Source organism: Mytilus edulis, chromosome 5, assembly GCF_963676685.1.
Source record: "Mytilus edulis chromosome 5, xbMytEdul2.2, whole genome shotgun sequence".
Classification (NCBI taxonomy): Eukaryota; Metazoa; Mollusca; class Bivalvia; order Mytilida; family Mytilidae; genus Mytilus; species Mytilus edulis.
Window position 1 is genome coordinate 34,634,658 of NC_092348.1, and position 19,494 is coordinate 34,654,151.

Below are 19,494 nucleotides of genomic sequence, written 5' to 3' on the forward strand. Positions count from 1 at the left end.
TCAGAGTTCATTTTATTTGATACTTTCACAATGGGTTTCTATTAAATATACACCTGTCTCGGAGACATAATTTCACAGTGTAACATGTATATTAGGCTTGAATTATTCGATGGTCAGGTAAATCACAACCTGTTAAAACTGAAGAGTTTTATTTGACACCTGGTACACAAGAAGTTGTTACACCACAGGTGTCCACACTATTTCCGAAAATACTATTTACAAAATATATAAAATTAATTAATGTGTAGAAAATAATAACTAATTTGTTTGTTTATCGTTAATCATGATCGACTTCGTCTTATATTCATAATTTGTATAGGTCATTAAAAATTGAATTCTTATTGTGTTCATTATTAATTGGGCTTGTATTAAGTTTTTTTCTATGATTGTCGTAAATTGTTTTCTTATAAGTGTGTTTTTTTCTTCAAAATTTACATTACGAGCTTGCATTGAGTTTTTTTGTTTTTTATGATTGTCGGCTTATTTATGGTTTCTCCTTTTCACGGATAATGGATTGTGTATTTAGGACTTACATTTAATGATCATTTAATAGAAAATGGCAATATAAGTCTCACTTTTGACCTCGAATAGAAAGAGATTAACCCATATTTTAAGTGTAAGGAACTGATAAATATACGATAAAGACTCAGAGCAGCAGGTATTGCTGCATTTTCATGTAACATTTTTTGTAAGAAGAAACATTTGACTATGTTATACGTCTGTCAGCTTGGTAAGTTGACTTCAAAGCATACACCAGTTTTAATGCCACATTGATATCTAAATGTTTCGAAATGTACACGTTTCCCTTCTTTCTTTCTTTTTAACTTTTGGACTAGTTAAAATCTCCTTTTAGTTTTGAAACGGACATGCACATGTGTAAATAGTTTTACAACTATCTGACTTGATTTGTAAGTCAAAACCTTTTTGTATTATATGTCTCTGCTCTTACACATTATTTAATTTCTTCATCTATCAATATAATAATAAAAACTACACATTATCCCTTCCTCACAAATGTTTAATTTCTTCATCTATCAATAAAATAAATAAAAATAAAATTTATTCCTGCCCGTATATTTAAAAAGACTAAATGCATATTTTTTTTTATATTTAATAAAAAAAAAAAATTCTTGTCGCGTCTTGTCGCTTCTTGACGCTTCTTGTCGCTAATTAGTGAGACCCCTGTGGGAAATCCATAAACTATAATTAGAATTTCCGAGGATCGACATTGACATTGTTGAGCTTCAGGTTTGTTTATTTTAAAAGTAAGAAACACCACAAAAAGATGCCTATAACTCTTGATTATTTTGATAATCATGTTGTATCAGTTATATCTTAACAGTATATGTATAGCCTTCACAAAACTTCAACAGATTGGGAGCAAACCCTCTATTATAGAGTCTAGACAGCTAGATACAATATTGAGAATGGAATGGGGAATGTGTCTTACATAGTCTTTCATATTCTATAACTGAGCGCTGGATCACTCCAATATGCTCAGATCTTCAGTTGTTTGCTGACTTGTGTCGGTTCGGGTTCCTGTGTCAGCTTTTGCTCTATATACATGAGGGGGGATAGGAGGGGTCCTGATCCCGAAATCCCGGGCTTAAAAACACGAAATCCCGAAATCCCGAATTTAAATAAAGTAAATCCCGACGTCCCGACATCCAAAGAAAAGAATTCCCGGATCCCGAAAGGGTCAATCCCGAAATCCCGAGCTTAAAAACACCCGATCCCGGAATCTCGATAAAGGTCCTATCCCCCTCTATACATGATATAGTTATATTTCATTTCACTAAATTTGTCCAAAATTTATCTTGGCGGCTTTCAAATGTCTGAATAGTTGGTGCATTTGCAACGTTGCTGGGTAAGCTGTTCCATATTGGTGCAATTTGTTGTGTTAAGAAGTTATATTTTATATTTTTGTTGCATCTTTGGATAGTCAGTTTTTTGTTGTGTCCTCTAGCATTTGTCATTGTTTGTCTAGTTGCAGAAGTGGTGTTGTATGTTAGTATGTTAGGTAAAGCTTCGTCGTATATTTCAGATGTTAATTTGTAAGCTTCTATCATGTCAACTCTCAATTTTACGTCTGTATTTAAGTGATGGTAATTTAAGCTTCTTCAACTGTTCTTCATACTCTAGATCTTTCAATGTTGGTATCATTTAGAGAATTGAGTTAATGAAACTAGAAAGGTAAAAACTTCAATTTTAGATTATCTTTTTTATATATTTCAGAACTTGAAACATCAAACATGATTGTAAACATTCTATGGGTATCTGTTTGGATGGTTTTCATGGTAATTCTGTCAGAAGCTAAAGGTATGTCTCACATGTATACAATTTGTAATCAGTGTAGTCTATTAGCTCATTTTCTGAATTTTGAGTTAAAGTATATTATATTACTTCGCTGCGGTTGACAATGTTGTTTTCTCAGGGAAACAATCTGCTCTATCACCCTGTCAGCGATATGTCATATTTACATAATGTATGCATGAAAACATGTACCTTTATTTTGCTGACTCTTCATTTTAATAAAAGCGACAACATTTTAACGGGGACCATAAAATAAACTGCAGCATTTATAAAAATGATTCAAATGTAGGATACATGATACATGTATATATGCGATTATTACTTGTACATGTATCTATAGGGCCTATTATAAGTAAAATGGTTGACTGCAGGATACAAGTTCTTCTTCCATGCAGCTACCAAAAATAAAACACCTTTGCTTTAGCTGACAAAGGACAGTTAGGTTAAAATTAATTAAGTCATTGACATTTATTTGAAAAGTTCTTAATTAAATATTTGTAATTTATCTTTCGACGTGTTCATTTTTGTTTGTATAAACGACTGTTAACGTCATAATCCAAGTACATTTCTTACGTATATACTTTCACAGACCATCCAACTTAAGCATATGGAGGAATCACACTTTAGCATATACCATGGCACTTTAGGGTGACCATCGTTCTTTAGCGTCCCCTTCATACTTTTGAGTCCTACTTAATATATAAAAAAAAATATATAAATTTTATGTTTTCCTCCTTTATTCTTATCTGCCACTAGGCATTGAAAGGGGGCATCAAGGCTTACTTCAATTGTCCATCTGCACATGATACCTACATCTTGAAATTGGTTTCCATTCTCTAAATTTAATTTGCCTGAAACTAATGTAATGGCACTTATACACAATAAAATATAAGGAGATTTTTTATGATTGCCAATGAGATAACTATCCATCAACATGCAATTTAAGGAATTATTAAAGATTATCCGAAGACCTACGAAAATTTTCAGAAAAAAAGTTTCACTTCACTCGTGAATTTATAACATTTTAACAACACCTTTTAGAAATAATTATATAAAAAAAGGAAGCTAACTCAATCAAGAATTGAACACTTTGGTTTTTATTAATGTACGAGTACAAATAAGACGATACGAGTCCAAAAACCACAAGGCATGCACGTTTACTAAAATATCGTAAACTCTGACCTTTTATCTCGTGACCAATGTCTTGACCTTAGAAGCCATTAAATCGTTTGCCGTCCAACTGATGATCAAAGTTCAAATGAAGTGGAAGTGTCATCAATTTAATCAACTTTGGCCACAATCATTAATTATTGGGTATCTAATTTGGAAAATGTGTCTGATGACCCAGCCTGCAAACCAACTTTGCCTAGTATATGGCTAAAAATATAACATAGAAAATGCAAGTTGGGTCAATTTTCCTGAAAACTGCTATATATGAATAGTAAAAATCTGGGGTGGAAATTAGAGATATGAAAGGTAACCACCAGGTATTTAAACTCATGAGGCAAAAATAAACTGAAATTGTCATTGTTAAAAAAAAGACAAAACAGACAAATAATAGAACATAAAACACCACACAAAAATCTTAATACTAGTAAGCAACTGTTTAGAATGTTGAATTTCAAATTTTACTATATTTTTATTTGTATTTTTGACATTTATTTTAAAAACTATAATAGCTAGACATGACAGAGAGAGAGAAACTTTTTTTAAATAGGAAAGATTGATAAAAAAAAAACAAGATCTACAAATAAGTCAATTTAAAGTTTATTGGACATTGAAACTGTTAGACGACTTGTTATTGATGTTACATGTACATAAGTGTCCTCAAAAAAATGAATTTTACCAATTTTTGCATATTTGCCTATTATCTCATAAAATAATTGAAGATAGAAAAGAAACTTTGAATAGCAAAAATGATCAGCAAGACAATCATGTTTTAAATTTTTCATTTTGGACCCAGTTAATTATTATTAATTTCAAGATGGTAAAAAATTGAACTTCATAAGTTTGATTTCAACAAAAATTGAAAACATAAAGTTCTTTGATATATATATATATGCTGAATGTAACAGTTCATTTGTAATATTATTTAGATTTTGGATTTTTGGCCCTGTTATGAAATTTGTCCACATTATTTGAAAAAAAAATACTATCATATACATTTTTCGTATCTCCTTTTTTTATTGAAGCCTATCAAGTATATTCTTTTAAGTAGAGATATTACGTCCATCACACTGAAGAGGCATAGAATCTTTGAGCAGCAGTAATATTTAAATTTATCTGGGGTGAGAACATGCTGATTTCTAAGTTGAAATACTATTATTTTTTCAGTTGTATGGGAGGTTCAGAAGCCAATATCAGAATATGGTGAAGATTTGGAATTATTTTGTATAGCTGATAATTATAATAAGTCATCAGAAACAAGCAAAAGATGGTATCAGGGACAAACTTTGCTTACTTTCAATGATGCATCAGAAGATATTACAAAGTACAATGCCTCTTTATACAGTAATGGATTCAAGTTGATCATCAAAAACTTGACAAAAAATGATGTGAATATAACATATATGTGTAGTGATGGTTTTGACAAGTCTGAAAATTTACCTCTGCTGGCTAAAGATGTTTTCAAAAAAGGTATGTACATGTACTAATATATTAATCTTTTATTAACATCAATAGATTAAGATTTGAAGGAGAACTAGGCAGAATATATATGGGCGTTTTTCAATAAAAACGTATTTTCTTGTCCTAGCCACTTTAAAAAAAATGTGTTTGATCTTTGCAAGTAATTTTTTGTGCAGTCAGTACATTGAATTAGATTTAACATTTTTAAGCAAAGAAACAGTTTATTTTTTAGAGGGATTGATAAGATATTGACTCCTGAATGGTCCAAAACAACCAAAATGGCATGTCCCTAGACCGCCTGTTCAACATTCATACTCTAAAATATCGTAAAAAAATGAAGAAATTAATGGGTTTTTTACTTTACATAAGTTCTTTATTTATTCAAAAGTATGTTCAGAGCCAACATATTCTAATAAACAGCTTTCAATATAATTTTTTTTAATTTCAGAAGGTGTGTCCCTCACAAATTGTCCACTACGAAACGAAGTCATTAAAATTTGCCATTAAACAGTTTTATAAAATCAATGTAATTTTTGTTTGCAAGAGATATAAACATTAGGGTCTTACAGAAGAAGTGATGCTTTTATAACGGCAATTAAATTGTTGGTAAGAAAAATTGAGCACATCAAATGGACCAGAGTGATACCGTATTTTTGATAATGTCCCCTACGAAACGGGTCAAATCTCCTTCAGTATCTGGTTTTAAAATTATGAAAAAAATATCAGTGTACAGCTTGATAAATGCTTTGATGAATACAATCAGTCTTGTTACTACTGCAATATAGGGATTGTGGGAAAAAAATAAAGCATGCGAATACGTCCCTTACGAAACGGTCCCCTACGAAACAATTATGGGAGAAAAACGTTTCGTAGTGGACACTACCACTACCATGTAGTCTTTTTCTAATCTTTTTTCAATTATATTCGTGCAAAACAAATAACAAGGGTTAGTTTCATGTAATTTTTATTATGTTTTTATTAACATATAATAGGGTTGATGTCAACTACGAAACTTTTTGTCCACTTCGAAAGGGTTTTGTCCACTACGAAACGCATCAAAATGTCCACTACGTAACATGAGTTGAACCTTCATATGTGAAGTACTGTCTAATCTTTATCGATAAAAATGATTTTCTAATTCAGAAAAAAAATGATATTTTTCTAGTATTTAAAGTAAACAAACTGGAATGTCTATAGGAAACATTTAAAATTGCAAAAAATATGTGTGTTTAGAAGAAGTTTCGTAGGGGACAAAAGTCCCCTACGAAACAGTACACAAATTATGAAAATAATATCATTTTAAAGAATATTTAAGATTGCACTTTTTGTTTAAAAACAGGTCTATTATAGAGGTATTCAAAATAACTCTTGAAATTAAATTTTAGACAAGTTGATTTTCCATTTTTTTTAGGTCTGAAATGTACGCTTTTATTGAAAAACGCCCATATATCAATTGACCTTCAGAAACTTATAATGGCATTGCAAAAAACAATTTATTTGAATCTGGATTAATTTTGAATTCTGGAAAATTGATTAGAAAAAAGTAAAAAGACTAACAATTGTCATCAAAATTCTACATTGAAAATTGAAGAATGAGCAACATTTACTTCACCAAGTTTTCAGGTGCTCAAGACAGGTAATAAATCCTGATCCACCTGGTATGTAATGCTCAAGGATGGTTTATGAGATGAGCATTTATATACAAGAAATCTATGCATGTATACATATTTTTTTTAATACCAATAACTAACATGACTAACTTATTAATATGTTATATAAATTCTTTGAATCCTTTGTCTTTTCCTTTTCTTTTAAGTCATGCTCATATATCATGTATATAGAAACTATGACAATATAACATTTACCATTATACATGTAAGTTTATAACATTTATTTTCAGATGTACCTGCACATAAGGGGGAGCTTAAAGAAAGTAATAGTAACATTGCTGTTATGTAAGATTTTTATATTAAACAAGGAATTATTTGGATTTGGAATAATTTTCAATTCTGTAAAATTGATGAGAAATTTATTATGAAAACTAACAAAACTAAATAGGGTTAGCCATGCACACATGGCTAAAGGGAGTTGGTAAGTTCATACGGAAATGATAGTGAAATTAAAAATAACCCTATTTAATTGGGTTAGTTTTCATCATACATTTCTACAGTATTCTAATAAATTTTCCAGAATTCAAAATTCAAATAATTTCTTGTCATTAAGATATCTATTGAATATTATTTTATGTAAGTAAACAAAAATTATTTCTTTATATAGACTTTACATTGACATTGAAACAAGAAAATGGAGTACATGTATTGACATATATAGTATTAGCTAGAGAGGGTATTATTCTGCAATCAGCTTGTGTGAACATTACTTTGTTCCTGTACCATTCTATTGTAAGCAATGATTCAATATGTAATGTTGGTGACCTTTTGAATAACAAATCATCTCCCACGGATGCACGTCAAAGCCATATTCATTTATACTGGGCAGAAACTTCCTGTCTTACTTTACTTTGCATTATAACAACAGCAAAACAAAATGAACAGAAAGCTGCATATCATGCATTCTGTTGGTACTCTTTACTATATTTTTGCTAGTTCTAGTATGAACTTTTTATGCCCCACCTACGATAGTAGAGGGGCATTATGTTTTCTGGTCTGTGCGTCCGTTCGTTCGTTCGTTCGTTTGTCTGTCCATTCGTTCGTCTGTCCATTCATTTGTCTCTCTGTCCCGCTTCAGGTTAAAGTTTTTGGTCAAGGTAGTTTTTGATGAAGTTGAAGTCCAATCGACTTCAAACTTGGTATACATGTTCCCTATGATATGATCTTTTTAATTTTAATGCCAAATTAGAGGGTTTACCCCAATTTCACGGTCCACTGAACATAAAAAATGATAGTGCGATTGGGGCATTCGTGTACTGGGGACACATTCTTGTTTAAACTGTTTCTAGAAAATTGTTATTGTTTTGAGATCATATGCTGTAAATTTATTTTTAGAAGTTACAATTTATTAAATAAATATTAATTTTAACCATGACTGTATGTCATTTTATATTTTAATATTTTATAATGAATTTAAATGAGTAGCATTGAGTAGTTATTGTTGCAAACTCCATTAGAAATTTGAATTGAGATTATTTTTTAAATAAGGGAAAGGGATAGGTGAATAAAAAAATAAGGCGGGGGGTTACAATTTTTTCTCATTTCACATTTCAGAAATTAAAAAGAAATTTCTTCAAATATTTATTTTCAGGTGATTAATATTCAACAGCATAGTGTATTGCTCAAAATCAAACAAAAAAAATGTTAAGTTTATTAGACTACATTCATTCTGTGTCAGATACCTATGCTGTGTCAACTATATAATCACAATTCAAATTCAGAGCTATATCAAGCTAGAATGTAGTGTCCATACTTGCCCAAACTGTTCAGGGTTCGACCTCTGCGGTTGTATAAAGCTGCGCCCTGCAGAGCATCTGGTTAAAAAAGCAACAACCTAAAGATACTAGTAGGCTTAAAATATGGTATGTCCTCAACTTGTTTTAGACTAAGGTATCATTTTTTTTTAAATGAATATAAACAGCTAAAATCTGCTGGAAAAGAAGAGAAGATAATTTCAAAAGAGACATGCATATGGCCATGATGGTGTCATAATTTTTTTAATTTTTTTTTATCATTTTCTTCTTTTTTGTTTCAAACAGATGCAATTAACAAAATCCTGCCACAATCTGATTTACACAGAACTGCACATATACAAAAAACACACACCAAGATGTGGTATAATTGCCAAAGAAACAACACTCCACCAGAGACTAAAAGTAAGCAACTATAGGCATGATAGGACACTGTACTGGTTTTAACATATACACGTTTGTTGATGTTTTATCATAAATGTTAGGGATATGAAAGTTTTCAAGCAAATTTTGATGCCAAAATATTCATGAGTTTTGAAATCCCTTGACTGTCTCATATGTTTCTGGTTAAGGGATTTTGTTGTTTATGTTTTTAGCTTAGTTTAAACTTTTGTTTTTCAGACTTGGCATAGTGATAGGTGCATTTATTGTTATATTGATATCTGTATTGGCAATATTGTACAAAAGAGGTCGACTTGTGATGGTAACTAAAATTTGTTTTAATAGAGACCCTCCGAATGCCCCAGGTAAGTTTGTTTGAGAATTTTTGGTACCATACGAAGCACTGAATGAAGCATGGAATACTTTTGAAATTCCTCTTTTATTTGCAATATTACCAATCAGATTGCAACATTTTTTTTCTGTGAAAAGATAGATGTGGTGTAATCAAATCAAATGCAATCAAAACCCTATGATACTGGCTTGATTTCTAATACTACCAAGGTTTATCACCACTTTTGAAATACACAAAATATAATACATTAATCATAACATTCTAAACATCCTATCTATAATCATTTTTGGAACATGAAGCACTCAATTTTCCTATACTGCTGATCAGAAATAAATTAATACGTTTTGTTATGGTATTGAATTTTTTACATATCAATGATAACCAACTGCTAGACAAAATAGTTTTTGAAAGAATGCTTTTCTTGTCTGTTGATCTTTAAGATCATTTAAAAAATAACAATCAGAATCATCTTGATCATGTTGATACGAAAGATAAATGCTCTTTATCAAGATTTATGAAGTTTTTAAGGGTAGAAAATTAGTAATACAGTTATAACCCATGTGGTTCCTATGCATTTTGTTTTCAAAGTGATAGCTGCAGACAGTTAAACACAAAAACTGCCCATATGTAAAATGTTCATGCCCATGAACAGCACCATCTATCATGTCAATTTTTTTTCTAACTACTTAGAGCTTTGTTCTGTTGGGTAGGAAATTAAAACATTAAATTAACTTAAACATCGAATAGAAAGTGTAGAAATCAAATTAAAACGTCATTCAATCCAAGATTTACAAATAAGTTTGTTTCCTACTTCAGTGTACTTCAAACTTGGGGAATCCAATGTTTTAATTTTTTCCATCAAAATAAAAGCTGACACAATTGTTTGTCTGAATATGCAATTAATTTATTGTTTCCTGTAGCTTATACAGGTAAATTTACTGACTTACTGTTATATAAAAGGCTTTACATTAATTACCATCTTGGCATCTATTGTTTCACAAGTAGGGTTTGTTAAAAGCTGGGTACATCTCTGAAATGTTTGTGTATTCAATTTTTTACAGTAAAAATCAATGTTGCATTCACCTTATGTCCATAAATAATTGTTTATAAAACTTATAATGTAAACAGTAAAATTGAGAATGGAAATGGGGAATGTGTCAAAGAGACAACAACCCAACCAAATAAAAAACAACAGCAGAGGGTCACCAACAGGTCTTCAATGTAGCGAGAAATTCCCGCACCCGGAGGCGTCCTTCAGCTGGCCCCTAAACAAATATATACTAGTCCAGTGATAATGAACGCCATACTAATTTTCAAATTGTACACAAGAAACTAAAATTAAAATAATACAAGACTAACAAAGGCCAGAGGCTCCTGACTTGGGAAAGGCGCAAAAATGCGGCGGGGTTAAACATGTTTGTTAAAACATGTTTGTTTAACCGTCTTTCTTAGCCAAAATTCATGTAAATACAGCTGTTTTATAATTCAAGTACAACAAACAAACATGTGGTGTTTCATTGATGTGTGTTTACTTAAAATGCACATTTGTGTTACTACATACCTAGAAATAACCACTTTGTTATTATTGTTTATCAGCAGATATGATTTGTATTTATCAAGGGATTGTATTGCTGACAGAGTTATATTATAATATAATACTCTTTGCCAAAGAAATAGGTCTTGCTAGGTCCTTATAAAAAGATGATGCTATATAATGATGTAAATTACCATATTTATATATGCATTACAGATGTAATACCACAATCAATTTTCCCCTATTAGTCTTTGTTAAATTTATGGTATTACATATATACAGCTGCATTTTTTGCATTTAATATATATCCTATATGTATACAGAGAACTACAGATTAAATGCACATACCATGCATACCCTAGGCTATAATTTTAATAGGTGGCAGCAAATAGGTCAGATTGGCCTATATACATGATATATGTGGTGTCCATACATCTCATCTCTGTTGTTCCTAAGACTCAAAATTCTGCTTCCCCTGGCTAAGTCCCCTCAACATTTTTTTATAAGTAGATATATAGATCAGCAGCTCCTCTAAGGATTAGTACTGGAACATGTTAAGTATAGTCAAGTGTCTTAGTCCTGTCTTTTTTGTCTCTCTTATTATTTTATTTATATTATTATTATTATTATTATTATTATACTATTGATATTTTATTGTAAGCTACAATGTACCAAGCCACAACTCCTCTTTGTTATGGTGCCTGAAAACAGTGAACCGATAATGTTCATTGTTGAGGTTTGAAAAGTGCCAACATACCTCATTATTTGGACTCTGGTGGATAGTTATCAGACTGATGAATGCCCTTTCATCTTTTCTTTTTTGATCTGTTCATTGGTCAGGCAAATTGGATACCCAAAATGTCAGCAAAAATATTTTTCAATACTTTCAATTAGACAATAAATGTATATTCATTGAATATTCTGCAATAATGAGTAGACCTATAAATACAAAAGTGTGTGGTATTTCAGATCCATATGTTGAGGTACAATATGATGCTGTACCACCTAATGAGACAAATGGTACTGCCAATCAACAGGCAAATATAGGTAAGTTTCCCTGTTAATAGTATCATAATTCTTAATTCCTCAAATCTAAGAAACTGTTCAGTCTAAGATCCAATATGCAGGATTTTATGTTAACAGAATAGAAAAGAAAAACAGAGGATATAAAGTATCAATCAATGACACCAAATAGTACATGCACAGCACATTAAAGAAAACCAAATAGTTAGTCTTTCAACTAGGAACACAAAAAAACTCATCTCACTGCAAGTTTAAGGTGTAAATATCAAATTAAGTAGAATATGTTTTTGTAATTAAGATCTGCATAGTTATATAGATCTTGTATTAAACGTTTCTGTTTATATACCCCACCTATATTATGTATCTTGTTCTGTGCATCACATTATCTTCAAACTTAGTACACATATTCATTATGATTAGTTTGAAATATATTTGATAAAATAGTGTTTTGATCTAAATTCACATGATATGGTTTTGTTTAGGAAAATATGTGTCTCATCAACTTGAAAACAAATAAAGGCAGATGTACATATGATTTCCAATAAGACAACTTTCCACCAAAGTCAGATGGATGTGTAATTAACAATATATTATTCACCATACAGCCTTTAAAAACAAAAATGGACAGTGATAAAAGACATTGTATAAGTTTGTGGTATTTCAGATCAATATGATGGGGTACGATATCATCCTGTACAACCTAACGAATTAAATGGTACTAACAATCAGGGGACAAATATAGCTAATAGATTTGGTCATCATCCATCAAATGAAGGTTAGTGGTCAAGTTAATGTAAAATGATTTTAAGTTGTGGGTGCATACTTTCAATTGTCCATGTCTTTGTGGATAATTGTAAACTCCTGTTCAAAAATATAATACTTATTTGATAATATGATGAATAAAATGCCACCATAGGCATAATGTTTTTGATTCTTAATTCTAAGTGTGCAATATTAAAATTTCTTTTCATTAAAACCACAATGCCAACTGTGTTAAAGTAATGATCAGTACACTTACTGAAAAGTTAAAGAATTTGTACATTAATTGAATACCAAAAGTAACAGGGAATTACAGAAATTTTCAAATGGCTAAAATAAGTGATAATCATTATATAATACAAACACTTATTTAGATATAATTCTTGTATGATTTGAAACATAAGGGAGTATGTTACAAGATTGGTCAAGAAGACTCCTGGTAGTGGCTTATTTATTTTTCGAAAGATGCTGTCGACTGAACTACTTTTTGAAACCAATATAAACAAAATGGTGATGTAATAACACTATGAACACATACTGTGGCTCAAAGTTAAAAAGACTTATTTATCACTTTATGACACAAATATACAATTTACATATGGTAGAGTGGGGGAAACAAATTCTTATCTCCGATTCTTAAATATTATAAGGATTAAACACATTTTAAAAGGAATTTATTGGTGTTTAAACTGGACCAAGTCACTCTCAAACATATCATAAAAGTCCTGAAGGACTTTTATTTGTTTGTAAGTGAATTAGTCGAGTTAAAACACAAATAAAATCCTTTAAAAGACTATTATTTCTGTTAAAAAAAAGAGAGAAACATTAAAGTTCCTTTGAATGCACTAGATTTCATATATGATTCTTTTGAATTTTTGAATTGTTTTTATTTAATAATATTACAGTACCATTTGTAGATATAGGAACATCTGGTACACCACAAACGTCTGATAAGCCTTTTCAGCCAGTAATTGCGACAAGCGTTTCAAGGATTGGTGCTTATCAAACACCACAACCACAACAATTGGATGATGCGTGTAATGAAACATACCATGTAGCTGATATAGATAGATCTATTGTGTCCTCCCAACAGGAGGAGGTTGTTATTCCTAATAATGACTCTCACATTTCAAATCCAAATCAGGAGGAAGAATTTATTATCAGTTCAGCAAAATTTCCAGCATATTCTAAGAAAAGAGTTAGAGAACAAAGTTTTACTGAATGGTCACTAAGTGAACCATCCAAACAAAAGATGGCCACTGCTGGATTTTTCTATAAAGGTAAAGCTATCATGATGCTTTCTCATTTAAATGTTTTGAATGATTTAATGATTCATTTTATCTTGTGGATAGTTGTCTCATTTGCAAATATACCACATTTCTTTATTATTAGATTTTGGACTCTCTTATAGATATAGGAAGATGTGGTGTGAGTGCCAATGAGACAACTCTCCATCCAAATAACAATTTATAAAAGTAAACCATTATAGGTCAATGTACTGCCTTCAACACGGATCCTTGGCTCACACCGAAGAAAAAGCTATAAAGGGCCCCAAAATTACAAGTGTAAAACCATTCAAATGGGAAAACCAACGGTCTAATCTATATAAAAAACAAGAAACGAGATATTTGTCCAATTTGCAAATGTACCACATTTCTTTATTATTATATTTTTGACTCTTATGTTTATATTCATCAATAACCTCATACGTATCTTTACCATTTTAGATTTACCTTTGATGACTCGTTGATAAACATTGTTTCATTCTACAGAAATTATACTGTCTATATCTGTTCATTGAATTTTAGTGGTTTTTATACGCCCGTCAAAATTTTTTGTAAAAAAAGTATTTTCCACATGTCGCTCTGTATCTCAGAAACTATTTATGATTATTGCATAAAACTTTCACACAAGACGAAGGGTCTATCATGCTCTCATGGAGCAGCTGTTTTTTTAATTTTTGTTATCTTCTGTCATTATCATGATTATGATCATGATGATTATTGATTGTTGTCATACATTTTAACAAAAATCTTCTCTGAAACAACAAGATAAATTTCAACCACACACTTATTTAATAATACATAGGGTTTGTAGTATAATTGTTAGTTTGTTTATATATTGTACTGTTACACCACCTTATCAACTGAGGGGGAGGATCCAACTAACATGTTTAACCCCACCACATACTATAGGTGTCTGTCATATGTCGGGAGCTTGTAATGTAGTTGTTGTTATTGCTGTTTATCATATTTGTATTACGTTAATTGTTTTAACATACATCAGGCCATTGGTGTCCCATTTTGAATTGCTTTACATTTATCATTTATGGGCCTTTATATATGATATAGGTTTTGTGCGATGATGAAGGCTGTATGGTTACCTTTAGTTACTAATTTCTATGTCATTTGTTTCTGGTGGAGAGTTGTCTCAAAATCAATTACTGTAAACCAACTTATTTTTGCGACTTTTGCGAGTAGAAAAATAACGCAAATTTAAATCGTCGCGAATAGGTATATAACTTGGTGCTTTCCTTATTAGACTTCCTCAAGTAAATTAGAAAATAGCGACATTAAATCGCCGCGAAGTGGACTAGAATGGTATAAACGCGAAATAAAGTATCTGTGAAAATAAATTGGTTTACAGTATACAACATCTTATTTTTATATACATCTGCATCTTACGTTAGTTGTGTTAATATTTTAATAATTGATTGCTTTTTTTTATGTTTTTCAGGATGCAATACGTATGCACAATGCTTTTGTTGTGGATTCAATCAGAAGTGGAGAGAAAATGATGATCCTTTTAGTAGCAGTTTACATAATGATAACTGTTTATATTCTCAAAAAGTAAATAACAGCTCTGGCCAGGTATATATGTACATTCATTTTAAAATTTTGAAAAACAATATGCTCCTAATAATTTGCTTTTTGAAATCTTCCAAGTTTTACAAACAGCTTTAAACTCTGTAATGCTGATTTTAAACGCATTAATATGGGTTCAAGTATTTCCAAGTAAGAAGATGATAGCAATTGGCATCTAAATATAATGAAATAAAAATAATTAAGACAAGCTTCAATTATTTAATATCAAAATGTTTCTTGAGAAACAGTGGAAATGAGTAAGCTGAATTGTACACGTGTATAATAATAAGCAGATATATTATATAAAAAAACAAGCATGCTGTCTGTCCTTTCTAAAGAACTCCTAGTCAGTTAATAGTAATGTTTAAATGTGTCTGTTGTCTGTTGATTTAAAAAAAAATAGCATGCTTTTACTGAAATAATGTCATGAATGTAAAATAGTACCCAGAAATATGGAGTAAATGTTGAAAAATAAAACAAAATATATTTTTTTTACTTTCAGGATAGTATCTCAAGTAGTCCTAATAATGAAGAAACAGATCCTAAGTCAATGGAATAACCTCAAGTTTTAAGATGATTTCAGAGAAATTGCTGTTCTGGCTATATGAAAACCAATTGATTACATCCTTATATCTTACTCCTGTGGATTCATCATTATTCATTGGATACCAATTTATGTGGACATGGTGTGTACAGGTGAACCACAAAATTAAATGTTCAACAAAGAATGAACTTTCTACAGACTTGTAAGCAGACTTTGGCAAAACCACGAAAATCAAATATCCATGAACTTGAAATTTTTCCTTTATCCATGAAAATTGGTACCAACAACAATAAATGAATACACAGTATTGGTTTATGATATTCAACTCAGATTGTTTTTATCAAAGTTTGTTATACCTGATTATATAAAATCTTACTGTTGACATGATACCAGAATTGGTAATGAGGTTAAGTCACTATTACTTTAGTTGAATTCTTATTTGTTATATTTAAGATGTTATGCATGTTATGATATTAATGACATATTTAAAAAAAAAACATGTTGATCAATTATGAGTACAGTTGAAAATAATCATAATACAATTGATTACAAGATATGCTTGCCAGGGCTTCCACATTATTTTTTTAAAGATTATATAATCCGAAACAAGGACAAAATGTTCTGTATCAGCCGATGTCCGCAATGAATAAGGACATTACTGTTTTCAGTACCGGATATTTTAGAAAAGGAGTTATAAATTTTTTTTATGGCTTGCAAAGTTTATAAAGTGAAAGATTAAATTTCCGAATACCAATTTGACTTTAAATGGTCATCAACACAAATTAGGCCTGTGTGAAAATTCGAACTGTTCATTTTTATTTATATTAATAAAAAAAAACTGCTTTCTTGTTTGCTAAGGGTCTTACTATTTTGATGAATGGTTAAACAGGTATCATGCACAGATTAAAAAAAGTTTATTTTATAAGGTGCATCATTTCAATCTTGAAGTCTGTATTAAGTTATTTGAACTTATCATTTACGAAAATGTTTTGGTTGACATCACATTTTGATTTACGATTATGGAATGTTTATTTCACAAATTTTTATAGACATGCTATATAGCTAGCTCTCATTTAAATTGTCATCAAATAAAAAAGATGTACTAGCGATGAAATAAATATAATGTGAAAATTCGAACCGTTCATTTTTTTAAATATAAAAACTGAGATCTTGTTTGTTATGGTACTTGCTAGTTGGTTTATTGAATTGGTCAAAGAGTTACCAAGAACAGATTGGAAAATGTTTTTTTTTACGGGACATCAATATTGAAGTCTGTATTAAGCTATTATTATAATATGAATTCATCATTTAATTAGGATTTTTTGTGGTTGTCATCACCATTTGGTTGACCATTATGGCATGTTTATTTCACAAATGTTTCCACTTGTTAAAGATAAGTCATTGGTTTTATATGTACTGCATTATATTTTAAGTGCACAAAATTTGCCATAGATTTTGAAACAACAAAAATCCGCCATAGATAAGGAATTTACAAAACATGTTAGCGGGATCCCAACCCTCTCCTAACCTGGGACAGTGGTATAACAGTACAACGGAAGAACAAACTATAAAAATCAGTTGAAAAAGGCTTAACTCATCAGATGGACAAAAATACAAGTTATCTGATAGCTAGTTCAAAGTCACTAACAACTAATAAAAAAAATCATGCATCTAAAACTAAACAATGAATCTGTACACATCCAACATCTAGTACAAATATTCCTTTTGATATGATCTTTCTAATTACAATGCCAAATTAGAGTTTTAATCCCAATTTCACAGTCTACTGAACACTGAAAATGATAATGTGAGTGGGTCATTCATGTACTATGGATGCATTCTCTTGTTTTGTGGGTACTTTTAAGTCCTGAAAGGCACTATGAATACAGTGAGAGTAACCAAAGTCTTTCAAAGGACTATGAATGCAGTGAAAGTAAACAAAGTCTTTCAAAGGACTATAAACTTAGTTTTATAAAGTATATTGTATTTTCAGGCAATCTGTAGTAAGGACATTGAATCTTGATATGGCCTGTGACTTTCAAAACATTAAAACAACTTTGGTGGGCTAGTAAACCTTTTCTGAAACTTTAGACTTCTAATTGATAGAGCGTATCCAGCATGTGATTTGCAACTATTTTATGTGGTATTTATAACTGAAACTCATTATGTCAAAAGTGGTTTGTGACCATTTTCTCTTGTACGTAGCTGTTAGTTATTTTAAGTTGCCATTACTAACGTTGATATTCCATGTTACTTTTATAAAAGCAGTTGCAGCATCAAAGTACAAAGTACGATGTCCTTGAACATAAGGAGAAAACGTGGAACTACAATAGGAAAAACGTTTTTTTAATCCACTGTGTATTTCTGTAAGAGAACATTCAATAATAATTTAAGTAATTGGATGATGTTCATATGCCAATATAAATCATTAGATATAAAATAAAAAAAAGAAGATGTGGTATGATTGCCAATGAGACAGCTCTCCACAAGTGACAAAAGGACACAGAAATTAACAACTATAGGTCACTGTACGGCCTTTAACAATGAGCAGATTCCATAGTCGACAATAAAAGGCCCCGAACAGTTTATTTTGATTTTGCTTATACCTTATATCATTTGAATTTGCTGTACTGAAAATAAGAATTGATATAAAAAAAATCAGGTAGTAAAAAACCTAAAATCTTTGAAATTATAAGAAATGTGTTTAAATTTATGATTTGATTTATTTTTAGAATATTTCAATTAATAGAACTTCAGATGATTTGTAATTTTCAATAATGTTATGGTGCTGTAGAATCTAAAAAAAGAAATTGTTTCAAACAATTTGTTGAAATATCAGTAAATCTGCTTTAATTCTATAAAAGGTAAAATAATATATATATAATAAAAATTATAACTCAAATTCCCGGGATGAAATTGACAGTAGATTTGAAACAAACTTCATAAAAGAGGCTATCAAAATAGTTCTGGAAGAAAATACATTTTATTTCGACGGAAAAAAATATAGACAAATTAAAGGTACAGCCATGGGAACTAAAGTTGCCACCACATACGCCAATTTAGTGATGGGATACTTAGAGCAACAAATGTATTGACACATATCTGTCCAATTCGATAAAAATTTCAGTGATTATGTCATTCAGTTTTGGAAAAGATATTTAGATGACTGCATAATATTTTGGAGCAGATCAGAAGAAGATTTATATAAATTTAAAGATCTAATCATCTCCTTACATCCGTCGATTAAATTCACCATGGAAACCAATTACAACCATTTTTGGATATCCTCATCTTAAAAATTTTGACAGCAGTTATACCCAGAGGGTCTAACCGAAAGTGGAATACGCAAATCAAAACAACTGACACTTACACATTGTTCAAGAATTACGAGCCCCGAAATTGAAAGACATGGATGAAAACTTAAAGAAAATACCGTTTGTTAGTACACATGACCCGTATTTACCAAAAGTTTTTTAATACAATTAAATCAAACCTTCCGATTCTACATGAAAGCGAATCTATGAAAAAATTGATACCGAAAGAAACTTAATCTACAGCCGAAAACTTGACGAAACACTTAGCCAGAGCTCGGTTCGAACCGAAGGTTAGTGACGTTGAAATAAAGTCTTGCGGGGATTCGAGATGCGGTGTTTGCGGTCAAGATATAAAATATTT

At 30.5% G+C, this 19,494-nt stretch overlaps 1 protein-coding gene across 2 annotated transcripts; it reads left to right on the top strand.

The window, feature by feature from the left end:
- The first annotated feature begins 1,178 nt into the window (after nucleotides 1-1,178).
- Nucleotides 1,179-16,148, top strand: LOC139523520 (uncharacterized). Of its 2 annotated transcripts, none has more exons than XM_071317587.1 (10): nucleotides 1,179-1,248; nucleotides 2,236-2,319; nucleotides 4,648-4,950; nucleotides 6,842-6,896; nucleotides 8,984-9,108; nucleotides 11,599-11,676; nucleotides 12,317-12,427; nucleotides 13,317-13,691; nucleotides 15,148-15,281; nucleotides 15,778-16,148. In XM_071317587.1, the coding sequence occupies exons 2-10, from the start codon at nucleotides 2,253-2,255 to the stop codon at nucleotides 15,832-15,834; spliced, it is 1,305 nt and encodes a 434-aa protein (XP_071173688.1). In that variant the 5' UTR covers nucleotides 1,179-1,248; nucleotides 2,236-2,252; the 3' UTR covers nucleotides 15,835-16,148. The 2 variants fall into 2 exon arrangements, with proteins under 2 accessions (XP_071173688.1, XP_071173689.1); XM_071317588.1 differs by having other exon boundaries at nucleotides 1,185-1,248; nucleotides 13,329-13,691.
- The last annotated feature ends 3,346 nt before the right edge of the window (nucleotides 16,149-19,494 follow it).

Excerpts from the sequence above, each read along its gene's own strand:
- LOC139523520 (XM_071317587.1), top strand. The coding sequence starts at position 2,253 with ATGATTGTAAACATTCTATGGGTATCTGTTTGGATGGTTTTCATGGTA. Across the intron at positions 2,320-4,647 it reads AATTCTGTCAGAAGCTAAAG|TTGTATGGGAGGTTCAGAAG; the intron begins GTATGTCTCACA and ends TTATTTTTTCAG. Across the intron at positions 12,428-13,316 it reads TCATCATCCATCAAATGAAG|TACCATTTGTAGATATAGGA; the intron begins GTTAGTGGTCAA and ends ATAATATTACAG.